This window comes from Aotus nancymaae, unplaced genomic scaffold, assembly GCF_030222135.1.
Source record: "Aotus nancymaae isolate 86718 unplaced genomic scaffold, 86718_ANA_hifiasm-v0.15.2.pri h1tg000048l, whole genome shotgun sequence".
NCBI classification, from domain to species: Eukaryota; Metazoa; Chordata; class Mammalia; order Primates; family Aotidae; genus Aotus; species Aotus nancymaae.
The window spans coordinates 2,522,818-2,547,875 of NW_026988462.1; the positions used below are offsets into that span (position 1 = coordinate 2,522,818).

Below are 25,058 nucleotides of genomic sequence, written 5' to 3' on the forward strand. Positions count from 1 at the left end.
CTAGGTATTTTTCTACTCAATCACTTAAACTTCAAATACAGTCCAAACATGTTTCTGTTATCTGCAGTGAACTTTCACACTGAAGCCGGCCCACAGTGGGGATGATGCATGTCACCCATCACAGGCTGGGCCCATTCGTTTCCCAAGGAGCTTCCTTAGAGCGCTCCAGCTTCTGCCTGGCCATTCCAGGAGCCTCTGAAAACCTCATCAATAGGCACATCCAGCAGCCCCTCCTCATGACCCACCCCACTGCCCGGGCCTCCCACTCCCCTGCGTCAGATCCATTCGGCTCCAGCGTGTTACAGGCTGTGCACCTCACGACTTTCCTGCCCTGCGCTCAGGAGGCCGAGGCCATGCCGGTGGCTCTCAGACCTGCCTCCATTCACTGCCTTCACAGGAGGACCAACCTCCTTGTCCAGAGCCAGACCCCCTGTCTCCTTGTGGCCGTTCATTGGCGCCTCCACTCCTCTCCCTTCTCATCCCCATCCCCTTGGCCCCTGCTGTGGATTGAATTGCACCCCCCAACAAGGTAAGCCCAAGTCTAAACCCTCCATGCCTCTGACGGTGAGCTCACATGGACACGGGGGTGCCTATGATGGTGTCCTCACATGGACACAAGCAGTCTGCAGAGGTAAGATCACTAGGATGAGCCCTGAACCCAATATGAGCAGTGTCCTTAGAAGAGGACATTTAAGCACAGATGCAGGGAGGACAGCAGGTGACGGAGGCAGACTGAGCTCTTCGAGGAGCTAGGGATTGTAGCCCAGGACTGCTGCGCCACCAGAGGCTGTCAGAGGCGGGGACATTTTCCCTCAAGGTCTCCGGAGGGGCTGGGCTGCCGTGTGTCCCAATGCACCTGCCGCAGCTTGATTTTGGACTTCAGTCTTCCCGAACTGAGAGAGGTTTCTGTGGCCTCGCCCAGTCTGAGGGTGGTGCTCTGTGACGCCACAGGGAACAGGCAAAATCCCCACACCCGCTGCTCCCTGGCCCCACTGTCCCATCGCTCCTCCTGGTCCTGTCTGCGCTGTCACTTTCCTCCCCAGCCCCAAGGTCCCTTCCCTCCTCCTGGTCCTGTCTGTGTTCTCTCTGCTGTCCCCCATCTTGCCACTCTAGCCTTAAAAGACAACTCACATTGCTTGGCCTCCAGCCCCTCACTGGCTCTGGTGCCTACAGGCGGGGCAGCCCCCAGACCTGCTGGCCTGCCCACAACTTTTAGCAGAGGCTGCCGAGTCCACACGGTCCCCTGGCATGCCCCTTCCTCATGTCTGCCTGCACGAGTCAGGTGGGTGCTAGGCATGGGACCGTGGAGAGGAGGCTGCCAAGTCAGGAGATGGAGCTGCTCCGTCCTCTGTCATGCAGGGCGGAGGCCCTGGGGACGGGCTCGTCTGTGAGCATTTGGCGCCTGGAACATGAGGCTGCCTGCCAGAGACACCAGACTGACACCACGTGCCTCAGAAGGGGGCTTTCTGGCAAGGAGAGGCATCTGCAAAGTGATAGAGCTGCCAGTTCCCTGAGTGTACTAGGTGGTCTCTGCCACCTTCAGACCCTGCTGGCCTGTGGCTCGCTCTCCTGCCCTCTGCTGGGCTCAGCAAGCTTCTCCTCAGAGGGTAGACTGCTAGCAGAGATTTCAGGCTTTGCAGGCCAAGGGGCAAGACTGAATAAATTATGTAGTAGCTATTAAAAAAACGTGAAACCCATTCTTCATTCATAAGCCACCAGGCGGGGGCTAGGTCTGGCTGGGGACCAGCGTGCCCCACCCAGCTCACGCACATGGAAGGCTGCGACCGTCTAGACTTGTTACCCAAAAGAGCTGGGCTGCAGGTGGCTCTGGGCCGCCTGGACCCCACTTGGTGCACGGCCTGGGTGCCTCCAGGTATTTAAAAAGAGCTTTGAGGCCTACAACAAACCCCCACCTTGAAAGTTACCATTCACACATTGCCAAGGTCAGAACAAAGCAAGGCGAAGACACTTCCTCCCTGACGGTGACCCACACTCACAGGTGAGCTCTGATGAGGCCTGTTTTCCCATGAGACTCTCACGGGTTCCTCCCTGCTCCCCAGCACAGGGGTCTCCTTTCCTGCTGTGATAATCCCCATCCCCTGGGAGAAGTCTCAGACCCACAAGCTTTGCACACAGGCCTGGTGGAGTTGTGAAGCTGAGGAAGAACATTTAGCATTCTTCACACTTGGGCTGTCAGGAGGCAGAAGGGAGGCCCAGGGAGGGGACGTTCACCCCTTCACACTCGGGAACCCCTTGGGACAGAGCCTCATATTTGGGGCCAGCTGGGAAAAAAGGCTGGGCCTGTGGGGAGCTGGGGCCGGCACCTCAGGCGTGTCCCCTGGAGGACATCTGCAGAGGCAGGCCTGGGCTCAGAATGCCAGCTTGTAGCAGGAAACTCAGTAATGGCAGGTCTGAGCAATGGGGAAGGTCATTTTGCTGGCACATTTGAGCCAACAAACTCCCGTCCCAGCCACAGTCTCTTACGTGACACTGCTTGGGCCAGGCCTGTGTGGGAACTAGAACCTTCTGCGTTTTAGAAGGTGAGTCCTGCCTCTACTGCAGAGGCCCCACAGAGGGCACGGGGCAGAAGTTCCGCAGTGAAATGCGAGTGTTCATACGAAACACCATCACAGTGACAAGTGGCCTCGCCAGCCCAGGGCTGCTCCCACTGCCAGTGAGGGGTGAACAAAGTGTTCCTTTTTCAGACCTTCATGGGCTTGGAGTGTTCTGAGAAACAGCTCTGGACCTGGACTGAAGAATGCTTAGGGAAGGGGCGCTTGGAAAGCTCTGGAAGGATGCAAGACCTGGGAGAGACGCAATCTTTCAGGTGGTGAGCTCAGAAAATGATACCCCAAAGTGAAAGGCTCCAAAGCCTCGCCTTGCTGACACCTCCTGCACTCCTGCCTCGCGCCACTTTCTTCCCTAGGCGGGCCACAGAAACTAGAGTCCCCCTTCCTTAAGGCAGAACATTGAAACCAGCACCTCCTTCCTCCAAAGCCAGCCACAAAACCGAAATGGTGACCCTCACCTTTCCCCACCATTCTGTGTACAAGCTGCTATAGAGAAACTCCCAGCCCACCTTGTGTGAGAATGGGCTCTAAGACCCACAGTGCAGAAAGGGTCCCGCCCCATCCCCAGATACCCAGGACCAAGAAACACTGCTCGGAGAAGCCAAGAAGAACCCGGATGTGCCTCGCTGGCTTCCTCTCACCCTCCTGGCATTAGCTCTCAGCCTCTGGCCGTCAGTTCTGCATGGCTACCTGTTCTTCACAGAACCTAAGCGTAAAAATGGCCAGTTTTCGCTGGACCTCGGGGTCTTCATTCTGAAGGCTCCAGTGTCATGTAAAACTAGGATGAAATCAACTGGTCATGCTTTTCCCATGTTAGCCTGTCTGTTGTCGCAGGAGTGTCTGCCATGACCCTCATGACAGGGAGGAGCGGAATCACCTCCACCCCTCCACAGGGATGGCTCCCAGAGCCTGCGTCCCCTGCTCCCTGGGTTCTCCTGTGAGCAAGGACACTGGGCCTGGCTGGCACCCGCTTGCCATGGTGCAGACTCCTCCCGTGGGGCCATTTCAGGGCTTGAGAGCCATGGAGCTGTCCAGCAGCTGTGCCCTGGGTGCCTGTGTCCTAGGCTAACCGCATGAGAGGCAAGGAAACAGGTGAAGAACGAAAGAAAATGATCTTGCGGATGGCAGCAGGGGCTGATGAGCATGAAGAGACATGACTGCATTTGTAGGAGGATGGTACCCACTCTGCAAGGGTACCGCTCTTCCACGCCCAGCAGGTTCCAAAGGGGGTCCAGCTTTGATTCTTCCCTGCTCAGCCACCACGGGTGCGTGGGGCCATCCATGGTGCCAGCCTCCCTCGAGCCCCTGGCCCAGAAGCCTGCCTGGGTTCCACCTGGGCCAGCACAAGCTAGGGATGAGAGCTGCCCAGCCCCCACATACCTCCACGGCGATGCTAAAGTCCACCATGGAGACGCTGGTGTTGCGGTGCCAGCACACGTGCACCATCGTGTTGCCACGGTGCGGGGCCTGGCGCTCCAGCGACGTGCGCGAGGCGCTCAGGTCGTCCTCCGACTCCTGGTCAGCCGAGGTGGCTTCATCAGGGGACTCTGCAGGATGGGGCAAAAGGCAGTGCTTCTGATCTTTCCTCCCAGGAAGAACACCCCTACCTGAGGCCCTCTGAGGTGCTGGAAAGCGGGGGGGCTCACAGCAGTCACACCCTGTGGCACCCACTCAAGGGGGATGGTCCCTGCTGTCCCAGCCACGGAGCTCTGGCCCTCCTGGGTACACGGACTTCAGTGCTCACTCTGGGTGTGGAGAGCCTGCTGTTCTCTCCCCTGACCCCGACTTTCTTGATCTTTGGCTTTAAACACAAATGTAGACCACAGGTGTGAGGCTAACCCGATGGGGTGGCTTTAGGTGAAAAATGCTGTCCCTCCATGAACCAGACCCCCGCCTGGGAAAGCTGCTCTGGCCACACTCACTGTTGTCAGGGGGGCTGCTGGCCAGGAGCTCGGGGGCGGGGCCGCTGCTCTTCTCTGCCAGGTCAATGGCCATCTGGATGTCCTCAACCCACTTCTCCATCTCGGACCGAGAGCTGGAGACACAGATGAGTCAGGGGTTCAGGTCACAGCACGCCAAAGGGGAAACGGGCAAGGGGCGGGCTCCCGAGTTACCTGGCGGCCACGATGATGGACTGCCGCTGGCCTCGGAGGGTCAGGCAGTGGGGCACCCCCCACTCATCTTCGCTCTCCTCGATCTGTGGGCGAGAGAAGATCGTGTCACTGTGGGGCACGTGATGCACTTTCAAATATCCCTGAGCTGGCAGCAGGTGACTCAGAAAAGGAGGGGTGCCACTGAGCAGGGCTCAGGAGACCAGAGTCCCCACAGAGGGAGAAGGCACTCTGAGTTGGAAAAACCCAAATTGGAAAGGCGACAGGAAGATCGCAGCACCCTGAATGTTGGTGGCAGAGCCCACAAACTTCCCTCTCTCCAACCCCGGAGGACAGCGTGGGCCCCAGCCCTGGCCCAAGCGCCCTCTACACCTGCCCAGCAAAGGGGACAGGAGGCAGCCCGACCCAACTCGGGAGGATGAGGCAGCCAGCCCAGCTCCAGGGAGTGGGTGCTGTCATTCGTGTATGTGTCGAGGACTGTCGGGCCCCTGGGGCCAGGCGCAGGCAGTGGGAGGCGAGTTCATGGCACTGGCCTTCTCAGCTTGCCCTTTCACCTGACTGTAGAAGGAACGGACCCGCACAGCCCATGTGCAGGAGAAGGAGCCATGTCCCCAGATCCCCACTAGAGAAGCCCTAGAAGGCTCGATCTTTTAGGTGAAAGGGTTGTGGGGTCTTTGATGGTCTTTGAGCTCAGGTCTCATGACCGAGTTGACACTGCCCTCCCTCTCCCTTCCTATCCAGTCTCTCCCTTTCCCTTTTCACTTCCGGGTCAGTGGCTCATGCACCCTGCAGTCCAGCCTGCACCTGCCACCCCAGAGGACAGGCCCTGACCTCGGGCCTGTGCCGTACTCACCGTCATGCCGTAGAGCGGGAGCTGCCCATGGACTTTAAACTGATTGGAGGCCGTCAGCCCCCGGCTCGTGTACAGCAGGACGTCATTGAACTGGAGGAACAGAAGCGTGTGGAGGTGAGACCACGTGCGGACAGCAGGCCTCCCTCTAGCCTCCGCCACCATTCACTGTCCTCAGCCACCCGGGTCTGGGCACCTTGGCTGCTCCTCCTCCACCCCAGGACCCCTCCTCGGGTGGCCGAGGTCCGGCCTCGGGGAGCCTTGCTTGCCCGGGTGACAGGATCCTTGTGAGGGCGAGCCACTCTCTCCACTCACCAGGAAGAACATGCGCTGCTGGAGCCCCTTCCCGGAGAGCTTGCTGAGGCTGCCCAGGCGGATGAACTCCTGCAGGGAAGACAGACGGGAGGGCTGATGGCAGCATGCAGGCCCCGAGGGCTGACTGTAGCCCTGAGGGCTGACTACGAGCGTGCGGACCTGCTGGCTTCCTCCCACCTGGGTCCCCTGCTTGGTGGAAGTTGTAGCTCTCAGCTGCGATTCAGTGCACGCTTGCTAGGCCCAGTGCTATGCTAAACCATCTCTAGGCATCACCTGTCTCCTCCCCAGCAGTGTACAGGGCGGGCACCGCCGGCAGCTCCCCCAGCAGAGGGTAGTGACAGGTTCGAGAGCACTCGGGCCTCTCTGAGGACCATACGAGTGACCCCAGGATCCCCAGGGCTCCCCACGGCGAGGGAGATCACAGGGACTCCAAGCAGTTCTCAAAGAAGAAAGAGGCTACAAAAAGGGGCAGCAAGGGACCCCTGAAGATGGAGAAGCCACTGGGAGCACTGTGGCTGGAGGAAGCTTCTCTAGGATTTAAAATCGGGCTTCTCAATGAGTATAACTGCACTGATAAAGGAGTTAGAGGCAGATGTGTCCAAGGCGCGTCTGCATCCCGAGTGACATCCTCCCCGGGGCTGCACGCTCTGGAAGGCATGGATTGTAGGGGCACAAGCACTTGAAAAACAAAAAAATGACCATTTTTTTCTTTCTTTGTTTTTCTTTTTACAACCAAGAGCAGCTAGGAAAAAAAGACCATTTTTAAATGGTGGTAGAATACATGAAACATGGACCGTGTGTGGCCGTCATGCATTCACAAGGTAGCTCTGCCATTGCCACCAGCTACTTCCAGATCGTGCTCCCTCGGGGGGCTCCGATCCCACCTTCCCAGTCTGTTCAGGGTTGATTGAAACACTAAGTGGATGTGAGGTGGCCTGATGAGTAAAAAGAATTAGGGGATCATCTGAGCTTAGGAAAGCATACCCCAATTCCATCTTCACCTTTACAAGTGACAATGGCCTTTAGGCTGGGCATGGTGGCTCAAGCCTGTGCACTTTGGGAGGCCGAGGTGGGTGGATGACAAGGTCAGGAGATCAAGACCATCCTGGCCAACATGGTGAAACCTCATCTCTACTAATAATACAAAAAACTAGCCAGGCGTGGTGGCACGTGCCTATAATCCCAGTTACTCGGGAGGCTGAGGCAGGAGAATTGCTTGAACCCGGAAGGTGGAGGAGGCTGCAGTGAGCAGAGATCACACCACTGCACTCCAGCCTGGGCGACAGAGCAAGACTCCATCTCAAAACAACAACAAAAATACCAAGTAACAGTGGCCTCCTCTCATGGAGCACATGGTATGTGTCTGGCGTGTCCTGAGTGTGGAGTCCTAGTAAGGGAAAAGGAGCCGGGCTGGTGGGACCAAGGGAAAGCAGAAAGAAAAAGCTGAGAAGCTCCACAAGTCTGCCCATCCTCATGGTCCAGGACACAGCCCTGCGGCACAGATAACTCACAGTCTTCCTGCGCCCAGCTACCACCAGACCTTCGGCAGACAGAAAATGCAAGCGAGCTCACTGCAACCGTGGCGTTGTCGGCACTGCACGAAGCCCGCGTCAGCACCCAGCACAGACACCACCCTATGAAGTCCCCGGCAAGCTTTTGTGTCTTTGCAGCCAGCTCCTCTTTTGCTGTTGCTTTCTGGAAGTGTATTTTCCTATGTCTCTAATAAGGCTGCGTTTCTTTATCCATAACTGTCTTGGTAAATAATTCTTACCACCCCCTGTACCAGCCCAGACAGTCACTGATCACCTGCGACCCTGAGTGAGTGAGTACATGAGCTGCAGACGTGAGCCTGTGTGTTGAATATAATTCTTCCCATTTTCCAGATAAGGAGACTGAGGAGCAAATGATTAAGAAAGTAGCCCAAGATCACCCGGCCAGCCAGTGTATGACGGGGCAAAGTGCTGTGCCATGTAACTAATGCCACTAGACTAAGCGCACGTTTCATCTCAATTAAATGTAGGTGGGGGAAAAGGAAGATAATATGTATTATGTCATTTTCACATAGTTAATCTCATTTGATCTTAATGATCTTTGAGGGAGAGGCTACAGTCTCCATGTTACAGAAGGGAAGTTCTGGGAGGTGAGACCCCACCTCACCCCCAGCTCTAGTAGAGTGAGACTTTGAACCCAGGGCCACCTCCTCCAATCCAAGGCTTTTTCCATTGCAGTGGAAAACATTTCCTCAAAATAAGGAATTCATTCATTCATTCATTCGAGGGAGTCTCACTCTGTCGCCAGGTTGGAGTGCAGTGGCATGATCTCAGCTCACTACAACCTCCACCTCCCAGGTTCAAGTGATTCTCCTGCCTCAGCCTCCTGAGTATCTGGGAATACAGGCGCTCACCACCACGCCAGGCTAATTTTTTGTATTTTTAGTAGAGACAGGGTTTCACCATGTTAGCCAGGCTGGTCTTGATCTCCTGACCTCGTGATCCGCCCGCCTTGGCCTCCCAAAGTGCTGGTATTACAGGCATAAGCCACCGCACTTGGCCGGAATTCTTCATCAATGGTCTGTTCACCATGTAGCATGATATGCTAAATATTTTATAACCTCCAAAGCTAAGAGAAAATTACATTGATGCCATCGGGCTTTTCTGCGGGTTCTGTGTGGATAGGTAAGTAAGGTCATTAAGAGCCGAGGCCCGGTAGGATCTTCTCACCAGCAGAGGGGAAGCAATCCCACCTCTAATTTCTGCCAGCGCTTAGCTCTTCTGACCATCTCTCACCACGTGGCTTCTCAACAGTTTTGTAATTAGGTTTACTGACAGAAATGCCCAGATACGCAGAGAGCTTTCCTTCCCGGTCCTGAGCTATAGATTCAAAGTCTCCAGGGCAGCTACCCATCAGAAAAGACTAAAACCACTGAGATACTTGATCCTGGTCTGCAGCAGGGTCAGGCAGGCCCACACCAGATCAAAGCAGCTACAGTGAGTTGTCTCTCCACCGGGGCGACGCAGGGTTTGAAATGGGGGCAGGGGTAAGATCCCAGAGAGATGTGATGAGATGCAGCCACTGAATCTTATTTTTGATTCCTGGGCGATGACTGCTTCCTAGGAAGGGAGGTGGAGAAGGCAGGCTGTGTTCCTGTCGTCCACACTGTGGCCGGCCGGGAAGGAGCGTGTGCAGGAACCCTGCTCAGTGGGAGGGAGGCGCGTCTCAGGCAGGGGTGGGCAGGTGACGCTGTCAGTGAGCCTGCATCTCTCCTGGAATTGCTTTCCAGCTAAAAAGTCATTTGAATTTTGAACTGAAATTAAATTTTGGATAGAAGATTACATTTTTGAAAAACGCTTCATACTTGCATGGGAATTTCTAGCATAATTTCATGCACTCACTTTCTGGCTTTATATTAATATTTACCCAATTCATTTTTTATAAAAATTTTCCATTTTCATTTATGTACTTTTTTTTTTGAGACAGTGTCTTGCTCTGTCGCCAGGCTGCGGTGCAGTGGCTCGATCTTGGCGCACTGCAACCTCTGCCTCCCGGGTTCAAGTGATTCTCCTGCCTCAGCCACCTGAGTAGCTGGGACTACAGGTGTGCACTACCACACTCAGCTAATTTTTGTATTCTTTGTAGAGACGGGGTTTCACCATGTTGGCCAGAATGGTCTTGATCTCTCGACCTCGCAATCCGCCCGCCTCAGCTTCCCAAAGTGCTGGGATTACAGGGGTGAGCCACTGTGCCTGGCCACATTTTTAAAAAACTAAAATAAGTGATCTCAAATCTTCTCTGGGATATGGTAGGGGAAAAGGTAAAGAGGCAAATCGGCCCATAAGGAGAAAAAGCAGAATATGAGGTCAGAGGACTGCTTTATCTCCTCTGAGCACGGGGATTCTGAACTAACGACACTGTCCTGTTTTTCCCGTGTCTCCCAGGTGGATGGAGTGGGGGCACATTTTGCCTTGCAAGTGTCTGTATTCAAAAGGTTTAAATGTCAGTCCCTCCAATGCCTCCTCCCCAGTGCATACAGAGGCCACCACTGCTTATTTACCCTGCCTGGAACCACGAGATTGTCAATGCCAATCAAATCTTTCTTGAGTTCGTGCAGCTTCTGGAAATTCTCCATCTTGATCATCGTACCGTGGAGCTGTGCCACCATCTCTGTGATCTCTGCCAAAGCGGCTGTGAAGGAAAGACATACAATCTGCGGTGGGAAAGGCAGGCAGGGGTCCTCCCCCAGCAGCTGTCAGCTCCACGCTGCAGAGAAATCACCCCAGTCCCTGCAGAGTATTCAAAGCTGTCTGTTGAGCGCAAACAGTGCTATTTCTCTATAATAAGAATGGATAGTTTACTTTCTGTATTTACTTGCTTCGCTTTAGCATCTTGCAAACGTACGTGGCCCCTGCACGGCTACGTGGCATACAGCTGTCCTTCGATTGGATGGATTTGTTGGCTAAGAGGGGACAGACATGGGGGAAGAAGATTGCCTTGAATTTCATCCCAAAGTAGAGACATTTCTTTTCCCTCCTGTTACTTGGAGAGAACAAGGCACAGTGAGCACAATGAGGCCATAGAAGAATCTGGAGCAAAATCAGCATCTGTTTGGGAGCAGGTCTGATTGATACTGTGAAGTGTCAGTATCACTCCGGGTAACTCACATTCCACCACACCCTAGTTCTGCCTTGTGTGGAAATTATACTGTTTGCCAAGATGGTTGTGAAGAATTGCTGTAGAATTTAACTTTTTTTTTTTTTTTTAATTTTTTTTGAGGCAGTTTTTTGCTCTTGTTGCCCAGGCTGGAGTGCAGTGGTGTAATCTCAGCTCACTGCAACCTCTGCCTCCTAGGTTTAAGCGAGTCTCCTGCCTCAGCCTCTCAAGTATTTGGGAATATAGGCATATGCCACCATGCCTGGCTAATTTTGCATTTTTAGTAGAGATGGGTTTCACCATGTTAGTCAGGCTGGTCTTGAACTCCCGACCTCAGGCGATTCAACCGCCTTGGCCGCCCAAAATGCTGGGATTACAGGCGTGAGCCACCATACCTGGCCTTTATTTTTCAACAGAGGCACATCTCCCCTCTACTGGTGGGCATCCAATATTTAAAAGGAACCAGTGCCCGATTAATGTAAGCTTGGGTGGCACGCAAGTCTCCAGCAGCTGGGCACTTGGGTAGTTTCGTCAAGAAAAGCAAGAAATACTTTTGAGTGAACTTCAGTCTTCAGAACACCAAATACCTCCTACCCCAGCATTCCGGTGGTGGAAAGGAAGCATTTAGTTTTCTTGTTTTTCCCCCTGAGGATGTGAGTTAAATTCTCCCAGGCTTATCAGAGAATGCGGTCTCAGTCCTAGTGACAAATCCCAGGGCTTGCTCAATCTTCAGACATGACCATCCAGTTTGGTCCAATAAACATTTACTTGGCACCCAGTGCTGGTGGCAGGAGTGGGGGGAGTGAGGGCTCCGAGAAGAAAGTGATGAATGATGGCACCCTCGCCCCGGGTGTTCATGGGCAGGGGCATGCTGGCAGCAGCCCGCGGTACTCAGCATCTCTCCAGCTCCAGAAATCTAGGCTCCCACAGTGCTGCCACCCCACGCTTTAAGCTAGCTAGCACTTTTTTCCTTAATCAAAGTCAAGGATAGCCTATCTCCACTGGGTACTGTTTAGAAAAACAGAATGGAACTGGCTAAGTGTGCCAAGGACAGCGCCTGCAAACCCACACACTGCTCTCCCCTCCACGGGTGGTGTATCTGAGGAGTCCTCAGAGCCAGCAGGGGCCCTGGGTCCTTCCCTGCAGGCTTGGCCAATACACAGGCAATGCCAGTGTGACAGGGCAAGGCGGACAGGTCAAGTCAACATCAGCTGAGGCTTGAAGGACGAGCGAGAGCTGGCCAGGAGAGACCAAGGAGGTGGTGGCCGGGACTCCAGGCAGAAGGAACAGAACGCACCAACATGTGGCAGCAAGAGGCAGCGTGGTTTTTGTTTTGTTTTTCAGAGACTGCGTCTAGCTCTGTCGTCTGGGCTGGAGTGCAGTGGTGCAAGCATAGCTCACTGCAGCCTCCAACTCCTGGGCTCAAGCGATCCACCTCAGCCTCCCGAGTAGCTGGCACTATAGGTGCATGCTCGTAATTTTTAAATTTTTTGGTAGAGACAGGGTCTCACTCTGTTGCCCAGGCTGCTCTTGAACTCCCAGCCTCCCAAAGTGCTGGGATTACAGGTGTGAGCCACTGCCCCTGGCCAGCATGGTTTGTTTTAAAGACAGATGGTCGACGGCAAACCATGTCAACGAGGCATTTGTGTTCCTTAATTACTTTGTTAAGTCTTTCACATATTGGGTTGCCTTTTTAAACAACTAATTTGTAGGAGTCCTCCATATATTCTAGATATTAACAACAATTTTTCTAGAACAAGCCTGGTGTCACTGCTTCCCTCCTTCACATGCTTCCCATTCAGCCTCTGCTGTCAGCTTACGGCCTTGCAGGGTCCGTGGGGCACGGTGGCACATGGCCTCTGCTTTCTGTCGCAGCCTCCCTTTGTGGCTCTCCCTGTGCCCTGCACGCCTTTGGAAATGTTCCAGTCTCTGTCCCCTGTGCGTGCGCTCTAACTCTATTCCCATACCCTCCCTTCACTCAGGACAACTCCTATTACACTTTAGCTCTGAACTCAGGTGCCATTTCCCTTCAAGATCCCCCAACGCCCCAGGGCTGAGTCCGACGCCCCAGCTCCAACTGCACTGTCTGCGTCTCTCTCAGGGCCCCAGTGCGGGGTTGCCACTGCCCAGACAGCCCCCTGCGGGCCCTCCAGCAGGTCCTGTGAGGTCAGGGGCCGCGCTGCTCCTCCCTCACGTGCCCAGCACAGGTGCTCGCCGCGCAGCTGGGGTGTGAGCTGGCCAGGCCAGGTCACAAAGACTTTCGATCTTAGCCTGAGGCAGTCAGCTGTCACCCAGGGTTTAAGCAAAGGTCAAAGAAGGAGATGGATTTTTAAAATGATGATGCATTTGGCCAAAGAGTTGGGAGGTGTTTCTGACATTTCAGGCAAGAGATGAGGGTCTTGCCCTCCTGGGTGGGCAGATCCGGGTCACCTGTGTGACAGCCACCTACGCAAGGCCCACTCCGCGTGCTTACAGGCAAGGCCAGGGAGTGCAGACACCCACAGACCACAAATGATACGAGATATGACCTCCTTCAGAAGAGCACGCATGGTCCCAGAGGAAAAGCGTGTGGCCGGGGGAATGTGGCTCTGACCTCTGACTCAGCGACCCTGCTGAGCCTCTCTGAGCCTCAGTTTCCCTATCTGTAAAATGGGATAATGCCAGTGATCTACAGGGGCTGTTAAAGGAGTAACAGAGTGGGCCGGGCGCGGTGGCTCACGCCTGTAATCCCAGCACTGTGGGAGGCCGAGGCGGGTGGATCACGAGGTCAAGAGATTGAGACCATCCTGGCCAACATGGTGAAACCCCGTCTCTACTAAAAATACAAAAATTAGCCGGGTGTGGTGGCGGGAGCTGGTAGTCCCAGCTACTTGGGAGGCTGAGGCAGGAGAATCCCTTGAACCCAGGAGGCGGAGGTTGCAATGAGCCAAGATTGCGCCACTGCACTGCAGCCTGGTGACAGAGTGAGACTGTCTCCAAAAAAAAAAAAAAAAAAAAAAAAAAAAAAGGAGTAACAGTGTGAATGTTGATACAGTATCAGGTACACAGTACCCAACCTGGGGTGAGCAAGTGTAAGCGAGTAGGACCGTCCATGAGATAGGAGGGCAGGACGGTCGTGACCATGAGTTCTAGGTTTAGGTTCCAAATCACTTCTCTCCCAGCTGTGTGACGCTGGGCAGGTTCCTTAACCTCTCTGGTCTCAGTAGTCCCCATATATAAGACGAGCTCAGCCATGCCTGAGGTTTGTGAAGAGTTAATAAAGGAGAGGTGCTTATTATGGTGGCAGGCACATTACAAACGCCAGCAGCACTGAGCGCCAGGATTTGTTACAAGCTATGTTCTGTGGCCAAGGTAGAGTGATGGGTTTCAACCACGTGGGTAGAAGCAAGCTTCCTGGGTGGGGGCTAACTGTAGGTGAAGCTTCTTTAGGGATCTTTGCACAAAACCACCGGGGACCAAAGGGGAAAACGCATGAAGCGGGAAATGAAGAAGGGAGTTGCAACGATCATTAGCACCTTCTTTACGAAACAATCAAGTTGTAACCAAACACCAGATCGCGAATAAAAACCAGTGCCTGCCCTGATGAAAACCCGGGACGGGACCGGGGCATCCGCTGACCTCTCTCCGCAGGAGCCCCTCCCTGGCCGGGCTCAGTCTGGGAGCGCAGGCCTGAACCGTAGTGCGGGCACCAGGTGGCGCAGGCTGCAGGCACTCACCTCGGCAGTCCCTGAAGTCGTGGTGGCTGGGCGGGTAGTGTTTGCACAGCCTCTCCAGGACCTGCTTGTAGTGCATGAGCCGGTGCAGCGGCCGCAGGAGGAAGGTATTGAGCGGTAGGTAGCACACTTTCTGCAGCTCGAAGTCTCTGCAGAAGTTCTCCAGCCGCCGGGAGCTCTTGATCCCGTTCTCCAGGGCCTCCAAGGCCTCGCCATGCTTCCACAGGTGAGCCGCCAGGTGCTTGGGGGGGCGACAGAGGAGGAAGGGTCTGGTCAGCTGAGTGGAATGCAACTGCGTTCCGCCCAGTTTCGCTTGGGGAAATGAAGTGCACCTGCATTCTCTTTATTTCATCGATTTGTTTAATTTCCTTAAATTTCACTGTGTTCATTGTTCACTCTGTTATTTCACTTAAGTTCTCAGGATGTAATAAAAAAGGCCCATTAAGGTACTGAGCAGTTTAAAATACACATGGATCATAAAATATATGAGCTGTATGTATAATATCAGAGGCATAAACGTTTCTTTAAAATTGAGCCTGGAGAAACTGGGGAGAAATATATGAACAGGAGCTCCTTAAGGGGGGGCTGTGGTTTTCTTCTAAATGTCATCAGATAACAAACAGACCAGGCCCTTCATAAGCGATACATAGTTTTAAAACCGCAGTTCTGCCTCCCTGGCCCCACTTGCTCATATGGTAACTCAGCAGCGCTGTGAGCCCTCCTCTGCTGGGTCTGGGAGATGGCTGAGCGTCAGACACCGCCCCAACTCTCCTGGAGTCACTGTGGGGATGGGGACAGAGTAAGCACTTGGATGACAGAGCATTAAAGGAGGAATCCCAAGGCAAGGACAATTCCAGACAGATGGGGGAGAGCAGGGAACAGGGGACACCCCAGGACACAAAAGCAGAGGTTGCTTTCTTCAAGTCTCACTTGATAATCACCTCCCAGAGTGGGCTTGCTCTCTGTGTGCTGGTGACTCCCAAATCTAGATTTGTATTTTTTGAGACGGGATCTCATTCTGTTGACCAGGCTGGAGTGCAGTGGCACAACTTCGGCTCACTGCAGCCTTAACTCTTGGCCTCAAGAGATCCTCTTGCCTCAGCCTCGGGCAGCTGGGACTCCAGGCATGAGCCACTATGCCCAGCTAATTTAAAAAAGGTTTTTTTAACAGACCGGGTCTTACTATGTTACCCAGGCTGGTGGACTCTAACTCCTGGCGTCAAGTGATCCTCCCATCTTGGCCTCCAAAAGTGCTGGGAGTACAGGCATGAGCCACCAAGCCTGGTCCGAAATCTAGATTATTTTTTTCTATTATGTATGTCGGTATATATTTGTATGTATGTCTATCTATAGATATAAAAGGCATAAAAATAATGAAAGATTTTATAATTAACTTGTTTCTATATAAAAGCCCATGGTAGTATCTGGCACAGGTGAGTAGCCCAATGGAAAAACACTGCCCAAATCCAGATTTCTCATCCAGACTGTGGCCCAATCTCAGTGGCATCCCCACCCCTCGGCCCGTAAAGAGCTGGACATGCAGGCTGTCCAGACACGTGCCCACTACCTCCTGCCTCACCTGGGGCCCCCGAGCTTATTCTCTAACCTCAGGACCAGTACCACCGCCAGCCAGGTACTCAGGACATTAAAACTTGGGGTACACGCCACATTCTTTCCTTCTCTGAACCCATCCCCAAGTCCGATCAATCTGCCCTCCAGAAAATGTGGGCCATTCTCTGCCTTCTTCCCCACAGGCACTGTTCTCATCCCGGCCTGGCATCGTCCACTGCTGCGTGGTCTCCAGCCCCCTCCACTTCACTGTAGTTGAACCCCCTGAAAGAACTTTCCGCAATGCCACTGAACATACAGCCCTTAGGACGGGATCGCTTTGACCTCTGTGGCACTGACGCTTACTACTCACCCCAGGCCACCCACTGACCACCTTGCACCCGAATGTGCCATGCTCTCGCACCCAGGGCTCTGCATACTGTGTCCCCTGCTGAGGACTCCCCATCCCTCGGGGTCATTCCGGGGCCTGCCCTGCTCCGCACTCCTGCATCCTCACGCACTCACTGCTGTGTCTGTCCACGTCAGCCCTTATCACACACCTCCCTGCTAGGCTGATTTCATGACTTTCTATTTTGAAATAGACATCTGTAGGAAGCTGCAAAGAAACATACAGGGAGGGGCTGTGCACCCCTGACCCAGCCACCCTCAATGGTGGCATCCTGCAAAACTAGAGTACAATATCAACACCAGGAAATCGACATGGGTACAGCCCACAGAGCTTATTCAGACTGCACCAGTTATACACGCTCTCGCGTGTGTGTGCAGCTCTGTGCAATGCTATCACATGTGGTCCCGTTTGATTTTGAGAGAGGGCATCATCATGTTGTTACATCCTTGGGGCCAGGCATATGTAGTGGGTGTCCAGAGGTCTTCCCTGCACACACTAATGAGCGAATGAGGTCACGGCAGGGGTCTTGGGAGGACACACGAGTTCACGGTGGCCGGAAAGCGGAGAAGATGAAGGGTTGGAAGCGGGGTTGGGAAAGATGGCCTAGGGCTAGAGTGGAAGGCTTTCTTCATTAGCTTTAGAGTTGGGACTGCATTCTCTATAAACCACAGAGAAGCCAGGGGGGCTCTGCCAGAGTCAGTTTTGTGTTGTGTCAACGGTGACTCCAGGCATCATGTAAGTAGTGGTTGGGAGGCTGGGTTGGTGGGAGGTGACTCACTGGGAAGCTGGCCCAGTCGTCTAGCAGGAAGGAAACAGAGCCAGGAGGAGCACAGTGGTGGAAGTGTCAGAAGGAGGTACAGGTGCAGATGCTTGGAGAGACGCGTGATACAGGAAGGAATGAAGGTCCCCACTTGCAAAGCAGGTGATAGGGCAGGATGAAGGCCCTTTCTTTGCATTGATTTCCAAGTGCTTTCCTGTGTCTGGATGGATGTGTGCAGGTGGGCGTTCACAGCGTGGGCTGGGGATCCTGATTTGGGTGTCTCTGACTCTCGGGAGGTGGTTGAAGACCCTGCACTACACTCCCTTGGTTGTGTGACCTCACTCCTGTGTGCAGAGTCTGGAAACAGCCCATCAGGCTGACTATTGACAGCAGGTGAGCGTGCAGGTCGGGGGCAGGAATGGAGCCGGAAAGACACCACAGGCTGGAGAACACTCTAGGCATTCGAACAATAGTGCTGCCCTGGGCTTCTAACTTTTCTGGAAACTTCTGCTGTGCCCCTTTCATGCTTTATAGTCTTTAAAACAATAAAAACAGCAATTTAAAAAACCCAACTAACTTCTCAAAAAGGCTGCCAGTGGCTCTCACAGCCTCTCCATCTATTTTTATTTTGCTTGCACAGAGCTCCATGCTATAAACGCTCATGGCATCAGCACACTCCCGAGATGCCAGCACAGCCGAGGAAGCTGGCTGAATGCAGAAATGCCAGCTCCCCTGACTGAGGAGAAAGAATGCTAGGAGAGGAAATCAGGTGTTATTTTTAGGTGGTCCTCTGCGCTGGGTTAGCGGATGGGAAGGCGGAATGTCAGCCTCTGCGGGAAAGCATGGTGGGAGTTGGCACACAAGCTGGAGAGGGCAGCACGAAGGACACCTGCTGAACAGCACCATGTTGGGGACTGCCCCTGCGGGTGGAGATGAGCCTGGCAGGTCTCTGCTGGTGTCCCGAAAGGCCCACGGCAGAGTCTAAGCCTCCTTGAAGAGGGTGCTCCCCTGGGCAGCTGCGATCTTAGATTGAGGAACACAGGGAGAAAAGCTGAGAAACCAGAAGAGCCCAAGACAAGGTATGGAGCATGTGAAAAGAGGGAAAAGATGGGAGGGAACAGGAGAAACAGCGTCACGTTACATAAGAGAGGAAAAAGGACATTTCTGAAAAGCAAATGAAGCTGGTCTGCAGTGACTGCATCCTGTCTTACCCCAGCTTATGGCATGTGGAAAGGCAAAACTGCGGGGATGGTAAAAGATCAATGGTTGCCAGGGCTTTGGGGGGCGCCTAAGGGCATGAACTGGTGGAGCCCAGGGGAGTTTTAGGGCCAGGAAACTGTTCTGCGGATCCCCGTCAGTATCTATTTGTCAACAGCCATAGAATGTGCACCACCAAGAGGGAGACCGAATGGTCAACCTTGTCAATATCGGTTCAGCAGTTTTCACAGGTGACCACATCAATGCAAAAGGCTCATGGGGGGAACTGTGTGTTTGTGGGGAGGACAGAATATGATAACTCTCCTTTCTGCTCAGTTTTTCTGTAAAGCATGCTTTGAAATAAAATTAACTTCAGAAACTCCCATGGAAAGAGGAAAAGATGTCGATATCCTTCTATCTGAATGTTGTGCCTCAGCCTTAGCTGCTGCCATTCCAAACACCGTCGCTGTGGAACACCCCAGCTAATTCTTGCTTTTCGTTTTCGCACAGGCTTCTGCAACCCTGATCACTTCCACGGCCTCTCTCTGGTATTGCCCCAAATTGCAAAGGCTTGAGAAAACAAACGGTAACTCGGGATCCAGTCAATGTTACCTTCGTCTTTGTTAAGAGAAAGAGATTGACAGAAAATCTCTCGAGTGGCATTTGATCCTATCCTTCCCGTGCCACCCCCACTATCCTCCCCTTGTCTGTCCCTCAGGAGATTCGTCTTTATTTATTATTTATTTTTGAGACAGGCTCTTGCTCTGTCACCCAGGCTGGAGTGCAGTGGCGTGGTCACAGCTCACTGCGGCCTTGACCTGCTGGGCCCAAGTGATCCTCTGGCCTCAGCCCCCTGAGTAGCTGGAACTACTGGCACTTACCATCACTCCTAGCTAATGATTTTTATTTTCTGTAGAGATAAAGTCTTGCTATGTTGTCCAGGCTGGCCTCAAACTTGCGGGCTCAAGCAATTCTCCCACCTCAGCCTTCCCAAATGCTAGGATCACAGGCATGAGTTACAACACCTGGCTGAGATACATCATTTTAAGGGGAGAAAATTAAACATTAACCCACTCAGCTACGTTCATGGGAATTAAGCCGAACCCTAATAATAATTTCATTCTATGAGTGTCTCCTGTATAGTAGGTGCTCAGTTAGCACTGGGTGGATGGAGGGACTGAAATGGAGGCAGTATGAGCACCTGCCTTCTTTAGGGGGTTGCTAGCTTCTCTGGGCAGTTATTATTTATTAAGGTTATCACACAGGTTCTGGGCAGTTGAGAGTCGGGAAGATTGCTTTAAAATGTGAGTATAGGTGTATTCAAAAGACACACTGTGAATTAAAACATTGTATGTTAAAGGAATTATTAATAGATTAAAATAAAAACAAAAAAGGTTCACATATGAGATGGGGCAGATTTTTTAAATGTGGTAGAGATTTAGTTTCATATTTATTGACTTCTTTGGATATACTTTCACTTTTACATCCTTCACTGTAGATAATGCTGGATGATTAAAAACATATTTGAGGCCAGGTACGGTGGCTCATGCCTGTAATCCCAGCACTTTAAGAGGCTGAGGCGGGTGGATCACCTGAGGTCAGGAGTTTGAGACCAGCCTGGCCAACATGGAGAAACCCCATCTCTATTAAAAACACAAAAATTAGCCAGGCGTGGTAGTGCACACCTGTAGTCCCAGTTACTTGGGAGGCTGAGGCAGGAAAATCGCTTGAACCCAAGAGATGGAGGTTGCAGTGAGCTGAGATCCTGCCACTGCACTCCAGCCTGGATAACAGGAGCAAAACTCCGTCTCAAACAAAAAAACAAAAATCACAGTTGCCTCATACACTGATTTAAAGTCACAGAATTTACTGGAATGCCTACATAGCTCTGAATCTAACACTTTCATCATGGTTATTAGAAGAAACCAAAAGAAATGGCTGAAAATGAAACGTTCGGTCAGATGACGTTATGTCTACAGCTTTTTTTTTGAAGTTTTGAATCATCTGCTCACAGAAAACACTTGCTGTTTGGGGCACAATGCAAAATTTGAAACAAAAAGCTACTAAAAATGCTTTCACTAAAGTGCTTGGATTTTCACTCATGCTTCGAAATGAAATTATCTAGAAAGGCTGGAAGAAGGATTTGCCAAATAGCCGTCTTCCTGCTGTGCCACAGGTTAGACCAAAGCTGTCCAATCTTTTGGCTTCCCTTGGCCTCACTGGAAGAAGAACTGTCTTGGGTTCCACATAAAATACACTAATACTAATAGCTGATGAGGTAAAAAATATATATATATATATACACACACACACACACACACACACATATATATACACACGTATGTGTATGTGTGTGTGTGTGTGTGTGTATATATATATATATATATATATATATCAGCCGGGTGCAGTGGCTAATTTGTGTAATCCCAGCACTTTGGGAGGCTGAGGCGGGTGGATCACGAAGTCAAGAGATGGAGACCATCCTGGCTGACATGGTGAAATCCCGTCCCTACTAAAAACATAAAAATTAGCCAGGCATGGTGGCAGGCAACTGTAATCCCAGCTATTCGGGAGGCTGAGGCAGGAGAATTGCTTGAACCTGGAAGGCAGAGGTTGCAGTGAGCTAAGACCTCACCACTGCACTCCAGTCTGGTGACAGAGCAAGACTCCGTCTCAAAACCCCCCCCCCCAAAAAAAAGACAAAACAGAAACCCCAAAATCACAAAAAACCACCTCATAATGTTTTAAGAAAGTTTCTGAATTTGTGTTGGGCTGCATTCAAAGCCGTCCTGGGCTCTATGCGGCTGGTCGGCTGCGGGTTGGACAGGCTTGGTGTGGACAGTCCAGTCGGGCGACGCGCGCTGCTGGAAAGGGCTTGCAGCCACACCTGTGGCAGCCTCGCTCTATTTGCCATGGTGAACTCGCTCCACCCAAACCCCAACCAGCTCACCTTCATGCCCTGAATGTTCTTCAGCATGACATCGCCGATTCTTTGGTAATCTCCTCTGATCTGGGCATTGGAGCGGCCTTCCCTGAGAGCAAAAGCAAAGGGTTGGAAACGCAAAGCGTTAGTAGTGACATGACTGGAAGACGCCCAGACCTGGATTACAGATGTCAGCCTACCACTTCCTTTCCAATCACCCCTCCCAGGTCATCTCCTGGGTGTTTCCTGAACTTACAGGGTCACGGAATGTTAGCACTGGAAGGAAATGTGAAAATTACCCCACTCATTCTGCAAAGAATTCCACTGACACTTTGAAAGAGACAAGGGAAAGCTAATTTCCGATCCTTTTAATTTGGTTTAATTATTTTGTTCTACCCATCTGCACACTGGAGTTTGATTTTATATTAATTTTTTCCCATCCATACTTGGGTGATTTTAGGATCACTAGGTCAGCATAGAGATCATTTGCTGAATATAAACAGATTCTATTCTAGACACTTGCAGGAAGCGGGACTCAGCCCCAAAGCCAGGTTTCTGCTTCCCAGAGCCCTTGCCTGAAGCAGACCAATAGCTGTCCGTAGCCCTTGGGAAGAGAAATGCGTAACTTAGAAAGTACAGAAGATGGTACCTGAAGGTGGGAGTGAGCAAATGCCGCAGAAGAGAGTAGGGTGTGTGGCACAGGAAGAGAGATGGGCATGGAGGGGAGGACCGTGGTCCCCAGACATGTTGGGTGATAGACAGCAAAGCTGTGGGCGCTTTCAGTGAGGGTTGGGGTACGCGTTCACCTTTCCAATGGCTCAGTGATAACACTGATCGACGCAGAGAGAAATACAACATCAATGGTAGCAAGTATTTACTAAGTGCTGTCCATGTACCAGACACCGTGCTGAGTTAATTACAGGCATTAACCCTTTTAGTCCTCATAGAAACCCCTGAGGCAGGTACCACTATCACCCTCATTGTACAGTGAAGGAGACAGAAGCAGAAAGAAACTAGGAACTTGTCTGACATCTGTTATCACGAGGTACGACTTGCACAGGAGCCCCGCCCCCGTTTCCCAGGCTACGCACCTCGCTGTGCGCCAGTGCGAAGCTGCTGACTTTCCCATCAATGAGAAAGGAATTTCCCAGAGACAATTAAAACATGGTTTTCAACTAGCAACCTGGCTAATATCTTTAAACCAACTGTCCAGGAAAACCAGAAGCCAACTTACATGAAAGGGAGGAATTAAACAAACAAAAACAAAACACAGGGCTGGGCGCGGTGGCGCGTGCCTGTAATCCCAGCTACTCAGGAGGCTGAGGCAGGAGAATTGCCTGAACCTGGGAGGCAGAGGTTGCGGTGAGCCGAGATCGCGCCATTGCACTCCAGCCTGGGTAATAAGAGTGAAACTCCGTCTCAAAAAAAAAAAAAAAAAAAAAAAAAAACAGCGAAAATCCCGGGCACTAGGTTTCTGACAGGAAGTGAGAGGTCTTCTAAGTGGGGAAAAAAAACAGCCAAGTCGGGAGGGACCCGGGATCTACCTACACCCTCTGATGTTAATATCGAGTGCCAACCTGACTGGATTGAAGGATGCAAAGTATTGCTCCTGGGTGTGTCTGTGAGGGTGTTGCCAACGGAGCTTAACATTTGAGTCAGTGGACTGGGGAAGGCAGGCCCACCCTCAACCTGGTGGGCGCCATCAAACCAGTTGCAGTGCGGCCAGGATAAAAGCAGGCAGAACAACGTGGAAAGTCTAGACCGGCCTAGCCTCCCAGCCTACATGTTTCTCCCCTGCTGGAGGCTTCCTGCCCTTGAACATCGGACTCCAAGTTCTTCAACTCTGGGACTCAGACTGGCTACCTTGCTCCTTAGCTTGCAAATGGCCTACTGTGGGACCTCAGCTTGTGAATGTGAGTCAGTACTCCTTAATAAACTCCCCTTAATATATACATCTACCCTATTAATTCTGTCCCTCTAAAGAACCCTGACTAATACACACCCCACAGATCTGGGGGCTAAGAACCCTCCAGCAACGCAAGAAATGGCTTCCACTGGGTCACTCAGAGCCTTCCTGACACTGACTCAATCTCCAATTCATCAGGGATCTTCTGATGAACAGAAAAGCGCAAGGAGAATGCACACGCTTAATTAAGTAAACCTAGGAGGTAGAAAAGTCATCGTGAGTAGAAACAGGTTGCTCCTGGCTTCACATTCTGGGCAATCAACAGTATTATTTATTCTGTTGGTTCAAACTAAGCAGACAGTGTAAATTACATTACGGGGAGACTGAGGGCACCCAAACCTTTTAGGTAATTAAAGCTTCTTTAAAATGAAAGAAAGGAGAGCAACCCCAGGCGCCCCAGCTCCCTCCTGGGCCTTCGCTGCTGCCCTGTGTGCTGGTGGTCTTCAACCTGGTCCGTTCCCTTCCACCAGCCCAGCATCCTCAGTCCTTTGCATTCTCTTAGCTGCCTTAATTGCCACTGCTCCTCTGCTAATTAAAATACAAATCTGTCCCCACCACTCCCCTGAAAAGGCTCTGGGAAGATGGCCATTAACCTCAACCACCAGAGCCTATCTCCCCTCCTCCTACATTTGGGCTCTCCGGGCTGGTTGGCCCCACTGCGTGGCCCTCCAGGCTCCTCTGCTATGGGAAGCTCTCCTCTCCAGACTCCCTCATTGCTCTTCAGGCCAACCCTTCAACTCTTGTGGCCACCTCTTCAGGCTGCTCCTAAGCTATGTGTGTGTTTTGGAAATCCTTTGGTGGTCTTCTCTTTGACCCTCCACTTCTTCCCATACAAGCCCTCCTATCTGCCGTGGTTTCAGTTCATGATGCTGAACCATGGCTGACCCAGGTACTGTGTTTCTTAGACCATCCAAAGCGCGCCATGTGAATGACCTCACATCTCGTATCTCAAACACAAGATGCTCCAGAGTTTAGAATCTTGCTTCCAACACCAAATTCTCTCCCTCCCTTTTATTTTTTTTTTTAAGATATGGGGTCTTGCTTTGTCACCCAGGGTGGAGTATGATGGTATCATCATAGTTCGCTGCAGCCTTAAACTCCTGGGCTCAAGCGATCCTCTCGCCTCAGCCTTGTGAGTAGCCACTAGAGCTGTGTACCCTCATGCCAGCTAATTTTTTTGTTTTTGTAAAGATGGGGGCCAGGCACAGTGGCTCACGCCTGTAATTCCAGCACTTTGGGAGGCTGAGGCAGGTGGATCACGAGGTCAAGAGATCGAGATCAGCCTGACCAACATGGTAGAAACTCTGTCTCTATTAAAAAATAGAAACATTAGCATGGGTGGTGTACACCTGTAATCCCAGCTACTTGGGAGGCTGAGGCAGGAGAATCACTGGAACCCGGGAGGCAGAGGTTATAGTGAGCCAAGATGGCGTCACTGTGCCCCAGCCTGGGTGAAAGAGTGAGACTCCATCTCAAAAAAAAAAAAAAAAAAAAAAAAGATGGGGTCTATTTTGTCCAAGCTGGCCTTGAACTCCTGGACTCAAGCGATCCGCCTTAGCCTCCCAAAGTGCTGGGATTATAGGTATGAGCCACAGTGCCTGGCCTCGTTATCTGGAACTTAAATAATTGGCCCCAGAATTTTTGAATGGATCTGCCATTTGAGAACACAAAGACATAGGAGTTCAAATGACATCATTTCGATATCATGGTGAGAGTCTGGATTGCGGGGGAAGAAACGTGGAGGATTTCTGGCTTCCCTCAGTAACAAGCAACCTCCTCTCTCACAGACACACCCCTACCCAAGAGAAAATGAAGTGCTGGGAAGAGGACGCTGGGCGAGGGTGGTGGGGAACGAGCGTGGAGCCAAATGTCATCTATTTCACTTTCTCTGTTCTTTTGCCAACTATGTATTATCTACTGATGTTAAAACTCCAAACTTGAAAGAAGCATCCTTCCCACATCCATGTCTCCCTGAGTCCCCAGCATCTTTCTCAGTAGAGATGGCTCTGGGTGGGCAACATCAGACCCCTGTGCAGCTGGGAAGACGCA

General features: G+C 52.0%; 1 protein-coding gene across 4 annotated transcripts in view; it reads right to left on the reverse strand.

The window, feature by feature from the left end:
- FARP1 (FERM, ARH/RhoGEF and pleckstrin domain protein 1) overlaps positions 1 to 25,058 on the reverse strand; it is a 319,687-nt gene that overhangs the window by 8,370 nt on the left and 286,259 nt on the right. For all 4 annotated transcript variants that reach the window (XM_064362215.1, XM_021667903.2, XM_021667905.2 and 1 more), the window contains exons 17-24: positions 21,071 to 21,152; positions 14,210 to 14,447; positions 9,898 to 10,028; positions 5,847 to 5,915; positions 5,535 to 5,624; positions 4,685 to 4,767; positions 4,493 to 4,605; positions 3,951 to 4,117 (exon numbers count right to left, since the gene is read on the reverse strand). In XM_064362215.1, the coding sequence (XP_064218285.1) occupies positions 3,951 to 4,117; positions 4,493 to 4,605; positions 4,685 to 4,767; positions 5,535 to 5,624; positions 5,847 to 5,915; positions 9,898 to 10,028; positions 14,210 to 14,447; positions 21,071 to 21,152 (973 nt within the window). The remainder of the gene's footprint in view (positions 1 to 3,950; positions 4,118 to 4,492; positions 4,606 to 4,684; positions 4,768 to 5,534; positions 5,625 to 5,846; positions 5,916 to 9,897; positions 10,029 to 14,209; positions 14,448 to 21,070; positions 21,153 to 25,058) is intronic.